The sequence below is a fragment of the Ictalurus furcatus genome, chromosome 25, assembly GCF_023375685.1.
Source record: "Ictalurus furcatus strain D&B chromosome 25, Billie_1.0, whole genome shotgun sequence".
NCBI lineage: Eukaryota > Metazoa > Chordata > Actinopteri > Siluriformes > Ictaluridae > Ictalurus > Ictalurus furcatus.
Window position 1 is genome coordinate 14961849 of NC_071279.1, and position 21840 is coordinate 14983688.

General features: G+C 38.6%; 1 protein-coding gene and 1 non-coding gene across 2 annotated transcripts; both read left to right on the forward strand.

Annotated features, from left to right (window-relative positions):
- The first annotated feature begins 3657 nt into the window (after positions 1–3657).
- Positions 3658–3729, forward strand: trnad-guc (transfer RNA aspartic acid (anticodon GUC)). Its single transcript has one exon. It is a non-coding gene; the product is annotated as a tRNA-Asp (tRNA).
- An 836-nt stretch (positions 3730–4565) lies between these two features.
- On the forward strand, positions 4566–19127 carry scara3 (scavenger receptor class A, member 3). Its single transcript, XM_053614466.1, has 7 exons — positions 4566–5135; positions 12036–12071; positions 12408–12452; positions 12986–13105; positions 14687–14767; positions 15904–16944; positions 17026–19127. Exons 1-7 carry the CDS (start codon positions 5129–5131, stop codon positions 17457–17459), a joined length of 1764 nt encoding a protein of 587 aa, XP_053470441.1. The 5' UTR covers positions 4566–5128; the 3' UTR covers positions 17460–19127.
- The last annotated feature ends 2713 nt before the right edge of the window (positions 19128–21840 follow it).

Consider the following 21840-nt stretch of genomic DNA (forward strand, 5'->3'; position numbering starts at 1 on the left):
TTCATTTCAATAAGATTCTGAGATTCTGTAAGCACTCTTTAAAGGTCTGTAAGCACTCTCTTTTAACTGCAGACTAATTTGCATATTGTGCTGGTATTTGTTTTAGAAATGCAAACAACTGTTGTTTTCTCCATGTTGTCCCCTGGATGTCAATGTTTCATGTTCAAGTTAAACATGGCTGCTCATTCTTGAGGTCTTTACTGTCTCAAGATCATTTTACTCCAACAGAAAGACCTGAGAAAGAGCAGCGCCAGAGTGACCATATGCAGTATGAACATTTATAAGTAACAGAAACTGTACACATTATACACATATACATCTACACTACCCGTCAAAAGTTTGTGGACACTCGACTGAAATGTTTCTCATGATCTTAAAAACCTTTTGATCTGAAAGTGTATGATTAAATGTTTGAAATTGGTGTTGTAGACAAAAAATATAATTGTGCCAACATATTCATTTCTTTCATTAGAAAACTAACATTTTATTTACAATTTTTTTTTTTAAACAGACGACTCAGAGCGAAATATTCCGAAAAGCAGCCAATAAGTGTCCAGCGTAGGTGTGAACTACTTTAATACTGTTTAAAAAGAATCTCAGGGAAATTCCTCAAGAAATCGCTCGAGAAAATGCCAAGAATACATTTCTGGAAATTCTAGGCAAAAAGGGCATCTACTTTGAAGATGCTAAAATATTAAATTATTTTGATTTATTTTGGGTTTTTTACCACAACATAATTCCCATAGTTCCATTTGTGTTACTCCAGAGTTTTGATGACTTTATTATTCTTCTAAAATGTGGGGGTGGGGGGGGGGGGGGCAAATTAAAAAATAACAATCAGTGTCTCTAAACTTTTTACGGGTAATCTGCATATAGATTAGAAGGTATTTTAACTATTTTTTAACTATACTTCATATTTATGGAAATCCTCAGTGTGTTAACAGTGTGAAAGATGGAAATGCCGAGGAAGAAACTTGAAGAGGAACCAGGTCTCAGTAGGGGGAGCTCATCCTCCATTAACTGGCACTGGGAATCATACAGATATTTTAATTTAGTCCATGGTCACATACATACTTGTTGACAGGTGTGGGTTAATTTTGTTATATTGGGACACCTTTAAAGAAGCTCTGGTCAAATACTTACTCACACTGCCCCAAAAATGTGTACTGAATTTCATCATCTATGGGAATGTTAATTTCATGGGTTTACACCCATGTTCTGTGTATTTACTGTCCTGTGTATTTATTGTTATTGACTTGCACTCCTCTCACACTGTTTTGTATTTGCACTTTATGTAGTCTTGTGTACTGTTCTGTCTTGGACCATGGTCCTGAAGAAGCGACATTTCCAATGTATACAAGCTATATGGAGGAATGCCAATAAAATCTATTTTATTTTATGCGGAGTATGGAGTTGAAAACCTTCTGACCGAACAGAATTGATCAGTGCTTTGGTATGGTAGTTATTACAGATATAAAGCCTAACTGGTAGGTCACTTAAATGCCAGCCACATTAATGTTTCTTAGTGTTCAGTTAAAATTCAGTAACTTCAACACAAATATAAATAATGCCAGGTTGAATCGTTCAATCGTTGAATAGTTGAACTACAACTCAATTCAACTGCAATAACACCACTACGAAAAGTGATATTGATATGATACCAAATATTTAAAAGCTTTTAACTGTTTGTGTCCTGTTCATGAAATATTTAGAAAGGAAAAGCTCTACAGACTTAATAAATTTTATATATATATATATATATATATATATATATATATATATATATATATATATATATATATATATATATAATATGCATATATTTATCTATTCTGCCTAATTGTAGTATTTATATCAAAATAATTCTGTATTGCAATAATAGGGGGTTGCTTTAATTTTTTTACACGTAAAGGGTCTCTGGGTTCTTGAGATAACCAGCAGATTATGGAAATTACATCACACATTCAGTCACACACACACACACACTCCATTTGACAGCCAAATGTGCCGTTTTGGCAGCCAGATGTAAACTGGTGGGCTTGAAGTCATTAGAGTCTTGGTCAAACCTGTGGACTACAATGCTTTCACAGCCGCCTGGCAGTGCACTAGAGAAATGAACAGGCAAAGTGAACGCTCCATTTTCTCCAGCTCCTAATAGGACAGTGATGAGAATTTCCCATCATACAGAACACATTTCAGCATGCCGTACTGTTGTGCATTTTATCGTAATTCACTAATCTCTGTGATTTACAGATAAATGTTCGTAAAAGTTTAGGTGTAATCTCTTCCAGATGTTGAGTGTAATCACTGTGTCAGGTTTCAGGACACATGAACTGATATTCCAGAGTGTGAAATTTGCTTTCCACAACGTCATTGAGATGTTTATTAACCATTTTCATTTCATTTCCTAAAGTAAGATGTTCTCTCTGAGTAACTGGCGCGTTTCTTTTCCGCAAACACGATATCCATCACTCGCTCCAGATGTTTGTTTGCGCTAAATTGACTTGATCAAGATCACGTGCGACGTTCACATCTGCACATCTGCATGGATGCAATCGATGTGGTCTAAATACTCACCCATGGTTGGATTCTGACTGCGAGCCTGCTGCTTGGAGTAAATCGTAATAACCAGTTCTTATTCTCTCTTTTTTTGTCAGGGATTGGTTTTTTTTTTTTTTTTTTGCCTTTTTACTTAATGTCAACAAACCTCAAAGGATTGGTCCAGGATTATAGCCTTCCAAATATAATATAATTATCATTCCTTTAAAGAAGCTTTACTTTTAGCAGCGCAGTTCCAAGGTACATCTTTCCAATGGATACTTTAGTGTGTGTGTGTGCGTGTGCGTGCGCCCAGCAGCATTTCTTCACTGAATGGAATTCCTCTGGCCTGAATCAAGAAAGAGTTTGCTCTCAGAAGCTCATCCAGACTATTTGAAGAGCATCTTGCAGTATTTATTAAGCTTTATGTGTTGCCATTATTCATTGAATCGCTGCTTCTGAGGATTGCTTGCAACCTGCCAGCTATTTGTGTGACTATAAAATGCACACTACATTCCTGTTGTGGCACAAGAAACTTACTGCTTTTTGTGTTTTAATGGCTTCTTTGGCTGTCAAATGTACGATATGCTCGTCTTACCAGTTCCATCCTAAACTCAGATTACTGTCTATGTCAATTTCACATTTTCTCTCTGTGTCCATCTGGGTTCTCCAGTTTCCTCCCACCTCCCAAAACCATACAGGTAGGTGGACTGACTATGCTAAATGGCTCCTAGGTGTGAATGTCATTAACATAGGTGAAGTTGCTTCCCAGTGCTGTGGTATAAATGTTGTTGAGAAATAAATCTATAACAATAAAACTGCCTGGTCACTTCAATTATATGAGTTTGCATTTATGCCAGTCACATTAACATGTATCTTATTGGAAGGTGTTCAGTAACTTAAAGAGATGTAGAAATAATGTCATCTTGAATTGAACTGTTACACCATGTAGTGAAAACAAGCACCAATGCTAGTCTTTAAGCTTTAATTTTCAAACTGTATGTCTTATGAAAATATGTGATTGGGCAATTTGGGAAAAATAATGGCTGAAAAATGATTTTTTTTTTTTTCAGTAGCACAAAATTATTAATGTTAATCAGTAAGGACAGTTTACCGGCCTCCTCGTTAGTATAGTGGACAGTATCTCCGCCTGTCACGCGGAAGACCGGGGTTCGATTCCCCGACGGGGAGAAGAAATTACTTTTAGACCTGTGGTGGCTCAATAGGTGCGAAGCTACCACTGTTGGGCCCTTGAGCAAGGCTCTTAACTCTATCTGCTCCAGGGGCATCATATCATGGCTGACCCTGTGCTCTGACCCCAACTTCCTAACAAGCTGGGGTATGTGAAGAAAGAATTTCACTGTGCTGTAATGTATATGTGACTAATAAAGGCTTCTTCTTCTTCTAACTGGTGTCAAAAAATGTTGTTTAGATATTTGTGATCGATCTTCAGTCATTACCTACCGTCATGCCCTTTTTTCTGTGTCGTTCATCAAGAAATGCTGTTAAAAGAATTTACAGAATCTTTCCTGTTTACAATCCCCAAAAAATGTGGATTTAAGCCCCCATCTAAACCTAGCCTCAGCTTATTTCATTCGTGTGCGCCACCTTTATTTTTCCGCTCTCTGTCCAATTGTATCCTGATGGATCAGTAAAACACAAAAAACAACTGATCATAGAAATTCCTAGTCATTTTTTCCATTCATTCAATGCTTAGGCTACATTAATCAATAAGCACACTTTTCCTGGTCAGGATCCAGAACACTGTGCACAAGCTGGGAAAATATCCTGGATGCCACTATTCACACACACATTCATACCTAGGGGCAATTTAAAAAAAAAAAAAAAATGTATTGAGAGGCACCAATAAATAGACAAAATGCACATTTAATATATAATGTTTAAATCATCTATAAGTATAAAGATATCATAAGGGAGTCCTTGTATTTTTTTTTGTAGGGGCACTTGACTGTAGAAAGTTCAAGAACCTCTGCACTAATCCATATGGCACAAATTCATTTCCACAGATACTGACTTGGAATGTAGAACACTGAGAAACAGCCAGATGGCAGAATCCGTGGTTTAAACCGATCTAAATTCCCATAAATCTGTCAGTGACGCAGAAACAGAAGACAAAGGTGCCTGTCCTTCCCTATCCAGACATTTGTTAGTAATTAGGCCGGCACAGGACTGGCCTGCAGGAACATATGCACTCTCTCTCTCTCTCTCTCTCTCTCTCCCACTCTCTCCCACTTCATCTCTCCCTCCCCTTCCCTCTGTCCTTCTCTCACTGACAAACACACTCCGTTCTCTGTTGTGTCTCTCCAAACTGCACATGTTTCTTCTCTTCATGTTCTGGAGCGACTGCTACATATGCACACTTGCTTAAACATGTAGCACAACTAACTGCTCAAATCAGCAAGTGAGCTCCGATTACAATTAAGTGGACTTGTCTCTAAAGAAGGACACTTATTTAAGACACGCATGCAGCTGTATACTTAAACAGACAGTGGAGGACCTGTGAAGAGAGACCGTTCTCAAGACTACCTGCTCATCATCATTCCTTCTGAACCACCTTTACACAACTAATATGAAAGGTAAGAAGAAATTCTCCGGTCGTTTTCTTCTCTTTTTTTCATGAATACAGATATTAAATCAAAATTCCTTCACTCTGAAACTTTGAGGCGGTTTGCTGTAAAGACTGCACCTCTCACCCCTCTCAGTGTCCAGGGAAAATCAGCATTTGTTGATCTTGGATGTAAGACAGACTCAGAGGGGTTTATATTAAACTTCCCCAGTCTCAGCACTTGCACATTTGCTTTGGCATTTCAAACAAACTCCTGCATAAACAGTATTGATTGTGTGATATTTAAGATTTTGGTATCCTGAGAAGATTTTTTTTATTTTTATGGAAATGAAGCTGAGTGATACCTTTTGAAGGCAGAGGCAGCATATGGAGAAGATTTGGTAAGCTGTTTTTATGGGGAAAGGGAGCAGGTAGGAGGTCTGTTTCTCTTTATTTGAGCTCGTATCCCAGAGAGCTATGGGAAAGGTGCGTGTCGGCGATCAGCAGACAGGCAGCAGGTGTGTGACCGGAGATCCGGATCATATTCTCCAGTCTGAGTATGACTAAAGACATACCAGTTCATGTGTATTAACAGGCGTTGTAAAGTTATATTAATTTGAATCAGTGCCCTGGTGTTAATATTTGCAATACAGCTGCATTGCTTCAGAATAGTGTGAAAATTCGCTATGTATGAGCTTTCTTCAACACTACGTTTGTGCCTTCCACCATGCTTCTCTGTGCCTGTCAGTCCCACGAAGGAGGCGTTGCCTCTGCCTGTAGTTTCCAGTAAATGGGGTGTAGCCTCTGTGCTTGTCAGGTCAGTCAAAGAAATGTGACCTCTATACCTGTCAGTCCCAGTAAATGCTTTTTGTCTCTCAGTCCTGATGATGGAGGCATTGTCTCTGTGCCTATCAGTTCAATAAAGGAGGTGTGGCCTTTATTCCTGTCAGGTCCAGTAAATTCTTTGTGCCTGTCAGTCCAGAAGAAGGTGTGGCCTCTGTCCCTGTCAGTCCAAGTAAATATTTTGTGCCTGTTTACCCTGATAATGGAATTGTTTTCTCTATGCCCATCAGTCCAATAAAGGAAGTGTGGGCTTTATGCCTATAAGTCCCAGTAAATGCTTTGTGCCAGGCAGTCATGATGATGGAAATGTGGAGCCACACCCTCTGTGCCTATCAATCCAATGAAGGAGGCATGGCCTCTGTGCCCTCCAGTTGCAGTAAAGGAGTTCCCTTTAAGTTTGGTGCCTGTAAGTTTCATTAAATATGGTGTGGCCCCTGTGGCTGTAAATTCCAGTAAATGAGGCTTAGTCTCATTGTCTGTCAGTTCCAATAAATGCTTTCTCTGTCAGTTTTAATGACAGAGGTGTGGCCTCCTAGCCTGTCAGTCTTGTAAAGGAGGTGTGGCCTTTATGTCTGTCAGTCCCAGTAAATGCTTTGTACCAGTCAGTCATGATGATGGAGGTCTTGCCTCTGTGCCTATCAATCCTATCAAGGTGTGAAGGAGTTGCCTGAGTGCCTGTAAGTTTCAGTAAATGTGGTGTGACCCCTGTGCCTGTAAATTCCAGTAAATGAAGCGTGGCCTCTATGTCTGTCAGTTTCAATAAATGCTTTGTCTGTCAGTTTTAATGATGGAGATGTGGCCTCCTAGCCTGTCAGTCCAATAAAGGAGGCATGGCCTCTTTTTCAGTCAAAAAGGAGCCGTCGTCTCTATGTCTTTCAGTCCATTGAAGGAGGTGTGGTCTCTATGCCTGCCAGTCCAATGATAGAGGTGCGGTCTATATGCCTGTCAGTTCAATGAAGGCAGTGTGGTTTCTGTGCCTGTCAGTCAGAGTAAATACTTTGTCCTTGTCAGTCCACTAAAGAAGATGTAATCTTTGGACCTGTCAGTCTCATTGACTGCGACCTTTGTGCCTGTAAGTTCTAATGTGTGTGCCTGTTAATCACAGTGAAGGAGGCGTGACCAATGAAGTCCAATGAAGGATATTGTACCTGTAGCTGTAACTTTGAACCCGTCAGTGTTAGTGAAAGAGGCATGTTTCTTTAAATCTAAGTGTTTGCACAATATTTAGCATTTCCCTTGGATGCAGCTCAAAACCATATCATATTGAATAACTGGCCACTCAAAGTGCATATGGGAAATAAGGACACCAAGTATACACTAGCTCATGACTGAGAGTAATGAACAGCTGGCCAATTTGTATTATATACAAATAAAGTAGAGCCAGAATGGCACTGGAAAAGGGACACAACTGTTGGAAATATCAACATTTCCATTAGACGTGTTATTACACTTAGTAATGCAGCCTGTTGTGCCACGACTCGTGAATTCTGAGCTATCAGAAAATCTGTCTTCTAAAGTGGTGAATTTCACAAGAGTGACCATTCATGTATCTTGTAACGAGTCTGAAGGAACTACAGTCTGTGTTGAGATAATGCTATACATTTGAAACCATACCTTATTATCCAAATTGTAGTTTCTTCATATTAATATTCACATATGATGCATGCTTGAGGCATGTGAGTCAGTTCAACATTTTCAACCCCAGACCACAACACATGCATGCTTTAGTTCATTTCTCACTGTTTGAGGAAAATGCATACACACATTCCTTGCATTTCATTGCTTCAGAACAGGACCACACGCTCCTAATAAAGTACTTCTGGAAGAGTTTGTTTGTTGACGAGGATCAAATGAGACGTCGTTGTGTGTTGCAAAAGGGCTTCATTGTGCATCTCTGGAATTTGGGTAAAACCATCTAGCACACTGAAATGAATGTACAATCATTTTGGTGGTTTTGGAAATTTGAAACAAACGTTGAAGATTAAGACTTAAGAATACACACCTCTGGAAATCTTCATCCTGATTGGTTGCATGAGAAAAAGATCAGCGTAAACGTCTGACACGCCACATGCTTTGTGTATCCGGGATCGTGACTGGTTTTATGTTCCTCGGCTGCGCTACTCAGAGTTTATAATAACAGCATGCGACTGTACCGCATTCAAATATGAACTTTTTATCAAAACAGCATACATATACACTTTTATTTATTGAGAAGACAAGCATTCAAAAACTGTGATTTGGGACGTAGTTCAGGAACACAAACCACTGAACAGCTCTGGACTGGAATATGAGAACATGCTGAGTTAGACAGCAGTGCTTAGGATTTTTAACCATTTAGTAATCCAGAAAGGGAGAAAATAAACAATCAGAAGGAAATTATTTATTATTCCTTTGCCAGAAACTAGTTGAAAGACACGAGGCTTCTACTTGGCACAGAATACTGGCTCACAGTTGCAAAAAAAAAAAGCCCCTTTCATCATCACAGTCTTGATTTCAATACAATCAGGCATCTCCAGAATTACTGTACAGAACAGATTCAGAGATTATATGTAATGACTATTTAGCACAGTGATTCATATGGATGTGGTTACTCGCTCAGCACTGTTGAACTAAAAGTCCCGTGTGTTACAACATCACCACATCTAATGCTCTTGTTTTTACAGGAAATGGGCAGTATGCTATTAAACATCTGGCCAAGTAGACAAATCACCTTTACTACTTCCCTCCACCTACACCTGAGAATGAAACTGCTTAGGGTTTGACATATTGATATACTGCATACCCACAGTTGTAACCAACTATTGGATTTCAACCAAGAGTTATGGGTGGAGCTCACTATTTTGTCCTGGGGCTTTTCTTAAAAAAAACAACAACCAAAAACCCAGTTAACAAGCTCCCTGTAATGGTAGCAGTCCTCTGACTTTGGCCTCCTGGAAAATGTTACATGGAACATGTCTGAAGGACATGTCGGTAATGTCATATATATTAAAGACTTTGAGAAAACATTTAACAATATACATATTTGAGCCTGTCTTTGTCTTTCTATAATTTCTAGACATGCTTTGTACCATTTATTTGATACTGGACTGTTAAAGATAGTATGCAGTATCCAGTGGGGTGGCTGTGGTTCAAGTGGTAGAGCAGGTTGTCCACTAATCGTAGGGTTGGCGGTTCAATTCCTGACCCATGTGACTTCACATTCCAAAGTGTCCTTGGGCAAGACACTGAACCCCAGGTTACTCCTGATGGCAAGTTAGCGTCTTGCATGGCAGCTCTTTGGATAAAAGTGCTATATAAGTGCAGACCATTTAAAGACTATTATAACATTAGAGTAGCTGGGTACTGGCCATCATTTTTCAAGTAGCAAAGTAAATGGTGTATTTTAATTTTATTAGATCCTTTCTCTCAGTCAGGGTCTCAGTGGATCCAGAGAATCTCGGGAACACTGGGAATGAGGTGGGAATACATCCTGAATAGGACTCCAATGCACTGTCTCACACACACATTTAGGCTAAAGTGATAGGGTAATGTGATTAATATGGACACATGATGCATCCAAGATACGTGAAGCCAGACCCTGCATTTTTGCAAACTTCTGCTCACTCAAAGTCATAGGGAAGTTAAAAGCTCTTTGACGAAAACACCAAATGCCCAATTCTGTATTCGTGAGCTCACCAACACTCTTGACTGGCTAATGACTCTCTGATCAACAGGAGTGAAAGAGGAAAGCAGTTCCTTCCACCCAGAGTAGATCTTCTGAATGGCTGCAGTGTTGTCTGGATTCAATCTTAGGATTTCCCAATTGCAGAGAGAAAAATAAACACAAGCAATTGTATTTGCTTTTCCATCCAAATAGAGCCCAAAACGTAAGATAATACATATACAATACAACTCTCCACCATGAAGCATCATTGTATGTGCTAAACAATTACACAATCCATAAACATACGTTTCTGCACTATAAACTTGTTTAAGTCTTACATCAGAAGACAAACTGGATTTCAGTTGTACTCGGTTCCCTGTGGACTCATCACTCTCATTAAACCAAATTCTCCTTGTGTTCTCAGACTTCAGCAAACTCTCCATTTCCTGCAGTTTCCTGGACACCCGTTCCAAACATCCTGCCCCTGTCAGACATTCAGAAGTTGTTGTACTTTTGAAGGCTACTTCTGTTAGATGAGCCTCAGCGGTTTTTGGAAAGTAAGCTCCTGAACTTGTTTTTGGAGGGGATGGCCGCAAGCCAGACCAGAGGATCTCCTGAATTTTTCCTCTGTGTTGTTGGCAGCACTAATGGCAGTGGCTCAGGTTAGGTCTGTTGATCCCAGAGACACCTGCGTAGCCGTGCTTCGGTTGGAAAAAGTGCAGACAGATGGCATTCCTGCACATTTCTTGGTCTGTTGGTACAGTACTTCAGCTCCAATTGGCTTACACACTCAGGATAGATGATGCCCTTTAGCTGCCCTGCACACCAGCTTTAAAAAAAAAAAAGCACATTAGCTTACCATGTCCAGAAATAATGATATACATGGTATCTTGGGATTATCATGAGCACATGGACTCAAAGCTGCACACTTTAACTTCATTTAAAGAACCCATGAACTAAAAAAAAAAAGAAAGCTCACATCTTGGGTGACTGATTCTGATTATATAGATTGTTGTTTAAGATAAGATTGTTAACATTGAGCAATGTTTAGCAGCAGAACCTGCATGCTTTGCTAGTAATATAGCCAACCTAGCTAATAGTAGGGAAAACCAAAACACTCTGATTGATTGCCGTAGTATTTTTTTATTATTTTTTTTACAGGTTTATCTACTGTTAATTTACTCATTGAAAATGAAGACTTTGGTCCTGAAATTCCACTCGTATCTGTATACAAGTTAATAGAGCAGCTGCTAGCTATCCAGCTAGTTAAGTTAGCTTATTAGTGATATCTAGGGCAACAGGAGGACATGGTTATGTTTCCAGATATCTTTTTTATGTATATTCATACATCCTGACATTACTGAGGGTAAAAGTTTAGGGCAGCTACAATTAGATCAGTCAGATTGTTCACTTGTGCTAAGTTTGCGTTGGAAAAAACCAAAGAATATAGAGTAAAGAGGGGTATAGAGTGTTTTTGGTGTTAGACAAATGAAAAATTAGATGTATAGCAGAAAGACAAAAAGATAATCTAGAATTCTTCAAAGACTTAAAGCAAAAACATTAAATTGACTAAAGAATGGAGTGAATATATTTAGAGTTAGCAATATATTTTGCTATCCTTCAACTCTGTTGTGAGCTCGAGTCAAACAAGCTCCACAAGTCCCTTATTTAGCATCTGTTAATCGACCTTTGGCCCAACTCGCTCTGACTGACGATGGTATAATTTGCAATGTGTTTGTGTAATGCACCAAGCGGAGCCATTCCTGTTAGATCCTTCATCTTCATGCTGTTCGAGTTCAGTTATGCTATTCTTACTCTTGTTTTTTCTTCCTCCTCTCCCAAAAGAAGATATATTTTTCCTGAAGTACTGATTAAACCACACTCCTATCTCTGATTTCATGATTTTCATTTATTACTGCATAGTGTGTTAGGGTGCCAGATATGACCTCATGTTTAGAAACAAGCCCAAGTCACATGGTTTGTGTCATGAAGGGAAGCACTGGCAGTTTGTTTTTCTTTTCTTTTCTTTTCTTTTTTTTTTGGGGGGGGGGGGGGGGGGGGGTTATGGGTTCATGTTTCATACAACTGGTTTAAAAACATGATTTAAATGATTGGGATTTAGAAACATATTATTCCACAGAGCGGTAGAATTCTCAGATCCGGTTGGTCTGATTATTAAGTGGGCGTTCCAAAAAGACAATGTGTTTTTCATTAATAAATTAACAATTGTAAACGTTAGCAAATTGCTGTGGTGAATGAGGAATAAAACACGTCGAAAGGTGTGGAAAGTATAGGAAAATAATCAGCTTCAGGTTGGTAACAGCAACTCCACTTAACTTCAGGTTGCATCACACCAATCTGTTGTTGATTTGTTTCCTATTATAACATGCTGCCAAGTGTTTTATTAACTAATAATCAAACACCCTCCAATTCCTTTTATTGCAGAAAGTTATTGTGGCTACGAGAACCATCTCTTCAAAGGTACTGTGAAGTTTTTCTCTCTTTCAATTCTTCTGTGATTTGCTCATTTATTAGTCATTTGGAATATATTACTTTGAATGGAATAAAAGGGAACAATTTGTCCTATTTTTATTATTTAAAATGTTGAAAAAAAAAATAAATCCAACATAACAGTCCACCCATTATAATCTGTGAGATTATAATGTCAGAGAGATAAGAGAGAGTTTTAATCTGCCACAAAGGAGTTTGCAGTATTGATATTAGGCAATTATATAATATGTTTTGCTATTCATCCATGCAACTGAGAAGCTCTTCCAATTGTGACTCATTTGTCTTTTGAATAATCTCTGTTCTCAGAGGAGGACCCGACCGGAGAGGAGGAGGAGATGCCTCCCTTCAGAGGTTAGACAAACATCCAGAATATTACACCACTGCTAACAGTTTGACAGATATGTAACTACATGCATGTGGCTGCTGTGTTAACATTCAAAACAAAACATGCTCTTACTAAGCATAAATGAATTAGAGGCCAAGAAAACAGAGGAGAAAATGTAGCATTAATGACATGATGATGAATATGATACTAAACTGAAAACTCTGACTTGTTTGTGAAATGTGCTGAGAGCATGCAATAACACAGCTTTTACAGTGTTGTTTATGTCCCTCCATCTGTTTCATACAATTCTCTGTGAAACTAGGAAATGATGTATAAACTCTGAACAGCTGGCACAGACTACATTGTTTGTTAAGTAGAAACGTAACTCCAAGTTATGTCGTCACTTGGAGAATTTTTTGAACACTAGACCTTTTGGACATAGGTTGAAATTGCTATTAGTTTTTGTGGTTACTCTTATAATGGCACCACGAATCTCTTTTAAATGAGATTATGGTTTGGCATAGGGAGCCGTGAACTCAAGACGTGTTTGTGTCCACAGGAAGAACCCGAGGAGGTTGTTTGAAATGCCAGCAGACTCGTTCTCTCCAACTGGCGGTCAGAGTTCTCTATGGCATCTTCGCCTTAATAGTCATCGCTTTGGCAGTCCTGGTTTCTCTGGGTGAGCTAAAGCTATTCTGGTTAAGATGTGATTCATTCATTCACTCATCTTCAGTAACAGCTCCATCCTGGTCAGGGTTGTGGAGCCTATCCTGGGAACCCCAGGCACAAGATGTAAAGACATCCAAGTCCAGTCCATCTCAGAGCATCACACACACACTCATTCACACATAGAGAGAATTTAGCATAGCCAATACACCTACCAGCATATTTTTTCAGAAGCGGGAGGAAACTGGAGAACCTGGAGGAAGTTCATATGGACATGGGATGAAACTCCACACACAGACAGGAACCCAAGCTCAGGCTCGATGGCTTGCAATGCTGCCTGATGCACTATGTATATATATATGGATATGGAGATCATGGTTATTATGCAATCGATGAAGCTGTCAGTTTTGCTTACAAATAAACAAGACATTTGTCCATCATTAGTGATGATTAATATTAGATGAATAAAAATAGGCTGGTCTGCATTTGAAAGTCATTCATGTCTTGTAGAGTGTCTGGGTAAGCTATCACACTGTCCACTATGGATTCCATAAAATTAAATATCCTCATAAAGTTTATTTCCACATCTGGAACTTAAAAAGGCACTATGGTTACAAGTCTCATATCACCAATCAGTGCACCAAAGCTTCCCACTTTCAACACGCTTGAGTTCACTACACGCTCAGTTATATTGTAAAGCACAGCGGAGAACTGAAACCAAGGGGGTCTGACTAAAGAGCAGTGGAACTACCATATGATTAAGGAATCATATGAGTAGGTCATCTTACCTTACCTGTCAGCCACTGCTGGGCCTACAGATGTTTCTCTCCAGATGTATCTCGGATTTCAAAGTAATCATGGGATTGCAGAGCAGTAAACCTATGCTTGCATATTTACAGATAACAACAAGGGACTGCAACCAATTCCAAAACATACTTGAGGCTCTGTGGTGGTTCTCACTTTTTACTGGAAAGACACAAAATCGACCTACAAATCCGTGGCCTAATGATCTGAAAACAAAAGAATTGGAAAACTCACGTTCCAACAATGTGATTTGCTGTTACTGCTCAAAGAAAAACAAGATCGTGTGAGGGCAGAAACTTTTGTACACATCTGTTTCACATTCCTTGGTTGCCCAACATGGGTGTAAAAACAGAAAGCTTTCAGTTGCCTTCAAATAAGGTACACTGTTTCAAAGAGCAAGAAATGAATAAACTTTGAATTATGCAAAACATGGTAGGCGCCAGTTATACTGTAATCTATCATTATTAATCACTGTTTTATAACTATAGGGACTTTTCATCACCTTGTGGGAATAAAACAAGGTTAGATATGCATGTAGTCAGACTGCAAATTATCACAAGCTTCCTGCACTGCTGCATTTTACTCTGCGAGTTTAGGTCTTATTGGAGAAAGCTTGAAAGGAATACCAGAACACTACTATTCTCATGAATAATCACACATTGTTTACTATTCAATTTAAAATGTTTGTCCATTCTTTTTTTTTTCTTTTCATTTCTGTCTTTGTGCCAGGTCTTTGAACATTTTCATTAATCACTGAAATCAAGTTAATCAGATTCATTTATATGATCAGTTTTTAGGAAGGTTGACAGCTTATCTGAAGAGGAATCACTTTATCATATAAAGATGACCAAGGGCCAGGGGAGTACTCAAGGTAAGATTTTAACATTATCATACTCCTGAAAAAGGAATTTGCTGACGGTTGACAAATTAAAAGGGGAAAGAAAAGTGGCTCTGTTCAGCTGTGGGGTTGTTCATTTATTTTTCTGGCATGGTTTCGGTATTTGGGCCAACTTGTTCTCTTAAGAGTTAAGCGTCACTACAAATCAGTACAAAGTTCTTCTGACAGGATCACCTTTATCCTATTATACTGTAAATGAATCATTTCTATCCTAATGACAGTGCTCTCTTCCAGGTGCTCACTTCCACTGAATGAGGATGAAAAAAATCAGATCAAATCAAATCAAAATGGTTCTTGGTCACACACGCAATCATAGCACAGTGCATCATGCAGTGAAATGCTTTTTATGACTGTACTGTAACATAAAACAGAATTTACATGAAAACAGAATTTACTTACATAGAAAAAAAAATTCATCCATCCATTTTCTACACCACTTATCCTACACATGGTCGTGGGGGAGCCTGGGACCTATCTCAGGGAACTCGGGGCACAACATAGGGCATACCCTGCACAGGGTGCCAACCCATTGCAGAAAATATATTTAAATAATAGATATAGAAGCTATGAAAGATAGATGGCAAAAACTGTTTGAACTGTATCTAGTATAAAGTGCAGATATATGTTGTCTGTGGTATATGTGAAAATGATGTTAATCATACACTATGGCCTTCACAGTCAACAGTTTTCAACCCAATTGTAAAATATAGACTTTGGAGCAATGTTTTAGACAGCATTTTCACCACCATCATCAAAACACCAAATGAGAGAATATCTTTTAAAAGAATGGTAATTTGTTATCGATCTAGAAAACTGTAAGGCAAAAGCTATGTTTGTCTGGGCTGAAGTGTTTTTCTAATCCTGTGACTTATCACACTTGACTCCTTTGGGATGGGTCAGCTCCTCTGAGAGTAATGAGTCAAGAAAAAGTCCTTGTTACATTATTGATGGCTTGAGAAGCAGCTGCAAACACAACAAATACTAATCATTTGGAGAGCTTTTTCTAAGTAGGGCAGTCATGCGTTTCTGTGGTATAACCATCCAAACCCTTGTGAAATGTAAATATAGTAAATATACAGAAATGTAAATATAGTATATATTTTTTGCAGATCTCAGCACCATGAACTGTACAGAATGCTACAATGCTGTTCACTTCCAGGAAGAGATCACCAGGCTCAAGAAGGAATTTGAAGACCTCCAAAAGATGGTTGTAGGTCAAGAGCAGTTATTGGACCGGACCACTCAATCCCAAAACACTCTAACACAGTCCAATAACAGGATGATAAGAGATGTCCAGGCTTATGGGATTACTATTAAACGAATAAACCAATCTCTTGAGCAGTACATGAATCAGGTAAATGGATGGCAGGCTGTTATCAACGAGACCGATCAGGGCATGAAGACCTTGGTCCAAGACCAGTATGATTTTAAGGCTGCCGTGCAACAGGTCAACAGTACTGTCACACTTAGTGCCTTGTGGATAAATGCTCTTCAGAGGAAGGCAGAAGAAGAGGCATTGATGTTACAGAAAATGACCAAAGACTGGCAGAACTACAGCAGAACGCTTAATGCAATCAAGTCCAATTCCAGCACCAATGTCCAAACAATGCGATCCATCCAGAGTGCCATCTCTACCACACATCAGAGAATCAGCATCAGCTCAGATATGGTGCACGAGCTCACGTTACAGGTCATGAATCTGCAGATACAGCTGGACAACGTGTCTTCTTACATTGATGAGCATGAGGAGAACATGCATGACCACCAGTATCATGCCAAGTACTATGAAAACAGGACTGGGGAAAGGTTTGTGACACTGGACACAAGAATGAGTTCCATTGAACTGGAAATTGAGACCATTGCTTCCAGCATTAATGCAACAGTCAGCCATGTTCAGAGCATGTACAAATACATCAACATGGAGAGCTCGTCTTGCCAGTCCAAGCTGGGCAGCCACACAGAGGATTTGCAGAATTTAAACAATACTATTTTGCTTCTGCTAAACCTAGCTGATTCCTTGAGATCACAATATATGATGCTTAATATACGTCTTGATGTGGATATGAGGAACATCTCTATGGTTATGGAAGAGATGAAGCTGGTGGACACCAGGCACGCTCAGCTGATCCAGAACTTCACCATTGTAAAAGGTAGCATTTTTAATAGTGGTGTATAGCATTAGATATGGTAAACTAAAATTGAGATGAATTTAATCTATTTTCATTTTGCAGGTGCTCCTGGTCCACCAGGTCCAAAGGGGAACAGGGGTGAAACAGGACCAACAGGTTCTACAGGATCAACAGGGATCAAGGGAGATAAGGGACGTCCAGGTATCCCTGGTCCTGCAGGGCCAAAGGGTTATATCGGACCTCAAGGAGCTCAAGGGGAACCTGGACCTTCTGGAGTGAAGGGGAGTCAAGGGCTTAAAGGAGCCAAAGGGTCTTTAGGACAACCAGGACCTCGAGGTGAAAAGGGGCAGAAGGGTGACATGGGAGTTGCAGGCAAAGATGGATTGCAAGGGCCAAAAGGACCACCAGGAATCCAGGGTCAAGCAGGACTCCCTGGTGTACATGGGATTCCTGGGCCTAGAGGAAAGCCTGGTCCTGTAGGCCCACCTGGCCCACGTGGACTTCCTGGACCAGCAGGGAACTCCACCTTGGAATGAGAAATATTTAGACCACACTATTATTAAAATTGTAGAACCTCGTGGCATGATATCTCATAAACCACCTTCCTGGAAACGCAACGATGTTACTGAGTATGGATGGAGTAAATCAACGTTGAAGTAATTACAGTTGCGTACATTCCCCGAAAATTTCACTTTAAACAGACCCTAGCTTCAATATACATCCCTCAGACTATAGAGTGCTGCAAAAATGAGTCCTAAAACCTGGAAATGAGTTAGCATTTTTGCACTTCTGGTTCCATCTTATCGAAGTCAATGGGTTTTTTTGAATGAGTTTTTGGTGAAATGCCTGAAATAAGGTCTGTGGTTAACACAAACTCAAGATATTTTCAGGTTTTATTCTCCGACATAAAATACATCAGTAATACCCCACCTGTGATTTTGCTAAGCTTTTACGTGTCTTGAAAAAGACACTTGCTAACAAGTGGCTAAATGGGACTACAGAGGTTGTCGGGGACAATAAACGTCATCACGCGGAATAGGAAAACTCATCTACTATAGCCTCGTTGTGTTTATACTCGCGCACTTGCAAACTATTCCACCTCAAACTTTATCATTTATATTATTTTCCAATTGTAGTGATTTTTCAAATTGTATTTAGCCTTCAAAATTCATAAAAGTTGTGTAAATTTGTAAAGGTTATCTTGATGAACAAAAGGTGTAAGAATCATAAACTTTTGTTGGACACAGAGCTTATTTTCTGCAATAATCCGAAATCCAATGGAAAAATCCTATTGGCTTTTTGTCAAGGGGAACAGATTGATGCTAACTTCCGGGTTGGCCTACAAAAATATGTCATCCCTGCGGCACTCTACAAGCTGCACACACATATCCAATATCTGACACGCATCACATGACCGTGCACTTGGCAACATAGCAGTTACCTTGTACTGATGGTGGAAGACTATGTAGGACTTACTACAGCACATATTTAACAGTTTTAAATTTTGCCTAACATTTTGGACTTTAATGTTGTTAAATAGTCAAATAGATATTTTGGGAATGTCTCTGAATGATGGAACGGTATGTTTTGATATTTGTGATGGCCTGTAATTTGTTCTTCATTACGATTCCCCTCACATATCATGACAACAAATGTTAAGGCACTTTAAATGTAAATACTATTTTTAATCAAGCCATTATTTTAGAATTAGATCTATTTTTGTATATACAACAAGGCTTATTCGGAGCAGGTACTCTGAACAAGATATAAGAACATGAAATTGCGAGATTTTTAATTATTGATCGTGCGACAAAACTATTCCAAACAAAATGTGTGGTAATGTGTCAAATACAATGCACACAATAAGAAAATACATACGACAGCATCAATAATGTTTTTTAACATACATTTCATAGATTTTACTGCAAAAATGTTCTATTTTAGTGCTATGTGGAAAAGCCATAGTAAACGTATTTTATACTTTTGCCCAGCATTACATATTGTGTTGTAAGAGTTGAATTTTTTGACGTAAGTGTTTTACAGTGTTAAAGAAATAAAACCATTTCTTCAAAGAAACCACAATTCCAGGATAATTCCCACAGTATTCAACACTGTACAATGTATAAAAGTGCTTTAACCAGCATCATCTGTGCATAATTAAATGACACAAATAATTAAAAAATGTTCTATATCTCAGGAAAGCATTTTTGAAACTTATGCTAACTAACCAAGTGAGTTATGATGAAGTGATCACCACTTCCATCATCAACACCGTATAAAGAAAGGTATCATTAGCTGGCTGTTGGCGTTTCAGTAGCTTGCTAGGTTCTTTACATAGCTAGGCACACATGTTCCTTAGGCATGAAGCAAAGATGTGCCGCTTACGCATTATCCTGAGTGTTACCTATAAGATATTTAACACAACAGGCAACCGCTACTGAACATCGAAATGACATCTCAAGTATATATATATATATATATATATATATATATATATATATATATATATATATATATATATATATATATATCTCGAAACATAGTAAAAGTACTATGATTTAATTGTACTAAAAAGTACTCTTACATTGTCACATATACTCAAGTACTGTGAGGAGTGTACGTATATGTAGTTCCTTACTCTCCACTCCTAGACATGAATGTAATATGAATGTAATATCTGTTGCCATATGGGACAACAGATATTACTCCTGCACTGAACGGGTGAAAAGTGCTTTCAAATTGGCGAGTCCATGTGCAGCTGCCTAATGATCTGGATGTGTTGACCGAACACATGGTGAGCAAATCTGATCTATTTATGAGCTTTGAAAACAAAAACAAACCTCAGGTCTCCTTGAAGAGTGCACAATCATATAACATATTATACAACTCATACACAGTTATCAAGTGCTGAATCCACAGCCAGTACCAAGTGCTAACTTATAGACCTTTCTATACACTGTGCTGCTTCTATTTCTAGTGTGTGTGTAGTGTAGTGTGTGTGTGTGTGTGTGTGTGTGTGTATGTGTGTGTGTGTGTGAATGTCAAAGAGCCACTGTTAAGCAAGATCTTTAACCCTCGACTGCTTTAAGTCAGTTTATTTAAAAATAAACTGACTCTTTATGACACTTTAATAATACCTACTGATAAATTACTGATCACACCAACATTAATTCCCAATAACAAAGCCTTACTTTCCTCCAGGAGATCTACTACCTTAATATATATCAACCTATATAATTTCTTTCTTTAGACCTTGACTGGTTCAATCTATAATGACTCACATAAACATTTACTGTACATTTTAGACACTGAGGTTTTGGAATAGGTTGAGATATATACAGTAATTCGTATGTAATCAGTAATTAATCAGTAGTTATTATAAATGTGCCATATAAATGTTCTGCAGGGGAAATGCCAGAATCAGTAAATACTGCTTAAGACTCAGTTAACTACTGCAGAGTTAATAGTGAACTCCTACTAACATACTTACTGAGTAATTCAATAGTAGTTTTTAGTAGTTAAGGTAAGTGTTAATGAAGAACTACTACTTGCATAGTTACCTCTGAATTGTTCAACACTATTGTAAAGTGTCACCAAAACACTTGCATTTGTGACACACCCCTAATATCAATCTCATAATAAAGACTTAATGATTCTGATTTAATGGTTTATTTTAGTGCGAAATTGCACAGGTTTTATTGACTCTAGACAATCTGGGATATGAAAACCATCTGGTGTAAAGAATTTCACACCGATAAACATTATTAACCTACATCCACTCTGTCCTGTATGCAAAATCTTATATGCCTAACATGACAGATGCCACATCTCCAATCCTCTGCCATATCATGTGTAAACGGATGTGCTACAGGTGAATTTTGACTGTTTCTGAGACAAGAAATCCAAAATAAGAGAGCGGAGGGTGTTAAACACTATTTTCCCAGTCCTCTCCTCGAAATACAATGGTTGCCAGAATAAACGGCGCCAGACGTTAACCATGTCACTGGAGCCAGTTATTTTCCTTCTTTTCCCCTCCAGGTGGAATTTACTTAAGGCATGCAATTTTACCCTGTCATGCTGTGGAAAGAAAAATGTTTGCGCGCCTGTTTTCAGGTGCATCTTCCAAAGGACAGTTTAATGACATTAGTGTTTAATACAGTGTGAAAAGGTATTACCATTAGTGGTAGTACCTTAGCAGTGTGAGGCAATTAATATCAAGAGGGATTGTGGTCTCTTTTTCCTGGAAATAATAATAATAATAATCATCATCATAATAATAATAAAAACACCAAAACCGTAAGTAGATGTTTAAGGCTGATGTTTCCACTGTGCTCACTCCAAGTTCATACCAGGACCACACAAAAGTGCCTGAATTTCTCTCTACCTCAGCAGAGAATGAGGGAAGTTAGGACTATTAGAAAGTTTGAAATTTCAACCAACTGTGAGGACACTGCTGCAGTACAGCTTATGTGCGGTTTACAGTACGGGTCTGGTCTGCATTATATGCCACAAATATTTTATATGGTAGTATTTATAGCTAGAAAATACTACTACCATGTATGTACAGTATACTTGAGCATAAAAGTATGTAAACTGTCCATGTGAATGCTGCTGCTTGACATGCATGTTGTGCTGTTGAGTATCAGAATCGCAAAAGAGTTACTATCATACCGCATACTATCAAATTGGACACTTTTGCAAGCCCACTGAAGACAGGTGGGGTTACAGTTAATTAGGAGGGATAACTGGTCCGAGGATCTCCGGCTTTGCAGCACCCATTTCATCTCAGCAAAATAGCTAACTATCATATCAGTGATGCTAACTAAAAAAATTTACAGGTTTACCTTGCTCGTTCACGAAAATGCCTTTAACAATCCTATGTAGCCTGTCTAAAATCTACATCAAGAAAATAGCTAG

Bases quoted from the DNA above. Each gene is read 5' to 3' on its own strand.
- scara3 (XM_053614466.1), top strand. The intron at 12,072-12,407 runs GTACTGTGAAGT...CTCTGTTCTCAG, and splicing joins CGAGAACCATCTCTTCAAAG to AGGAGGACCCGACCGGAGAG. The intron at 13,106-14,686 runs GTGAGCTAAAGC...TTATATGATCAG, and splicing joins GGCAGTCCTGGTTTCTCTGG to TTTTTAGGAAGGTTGACAGC.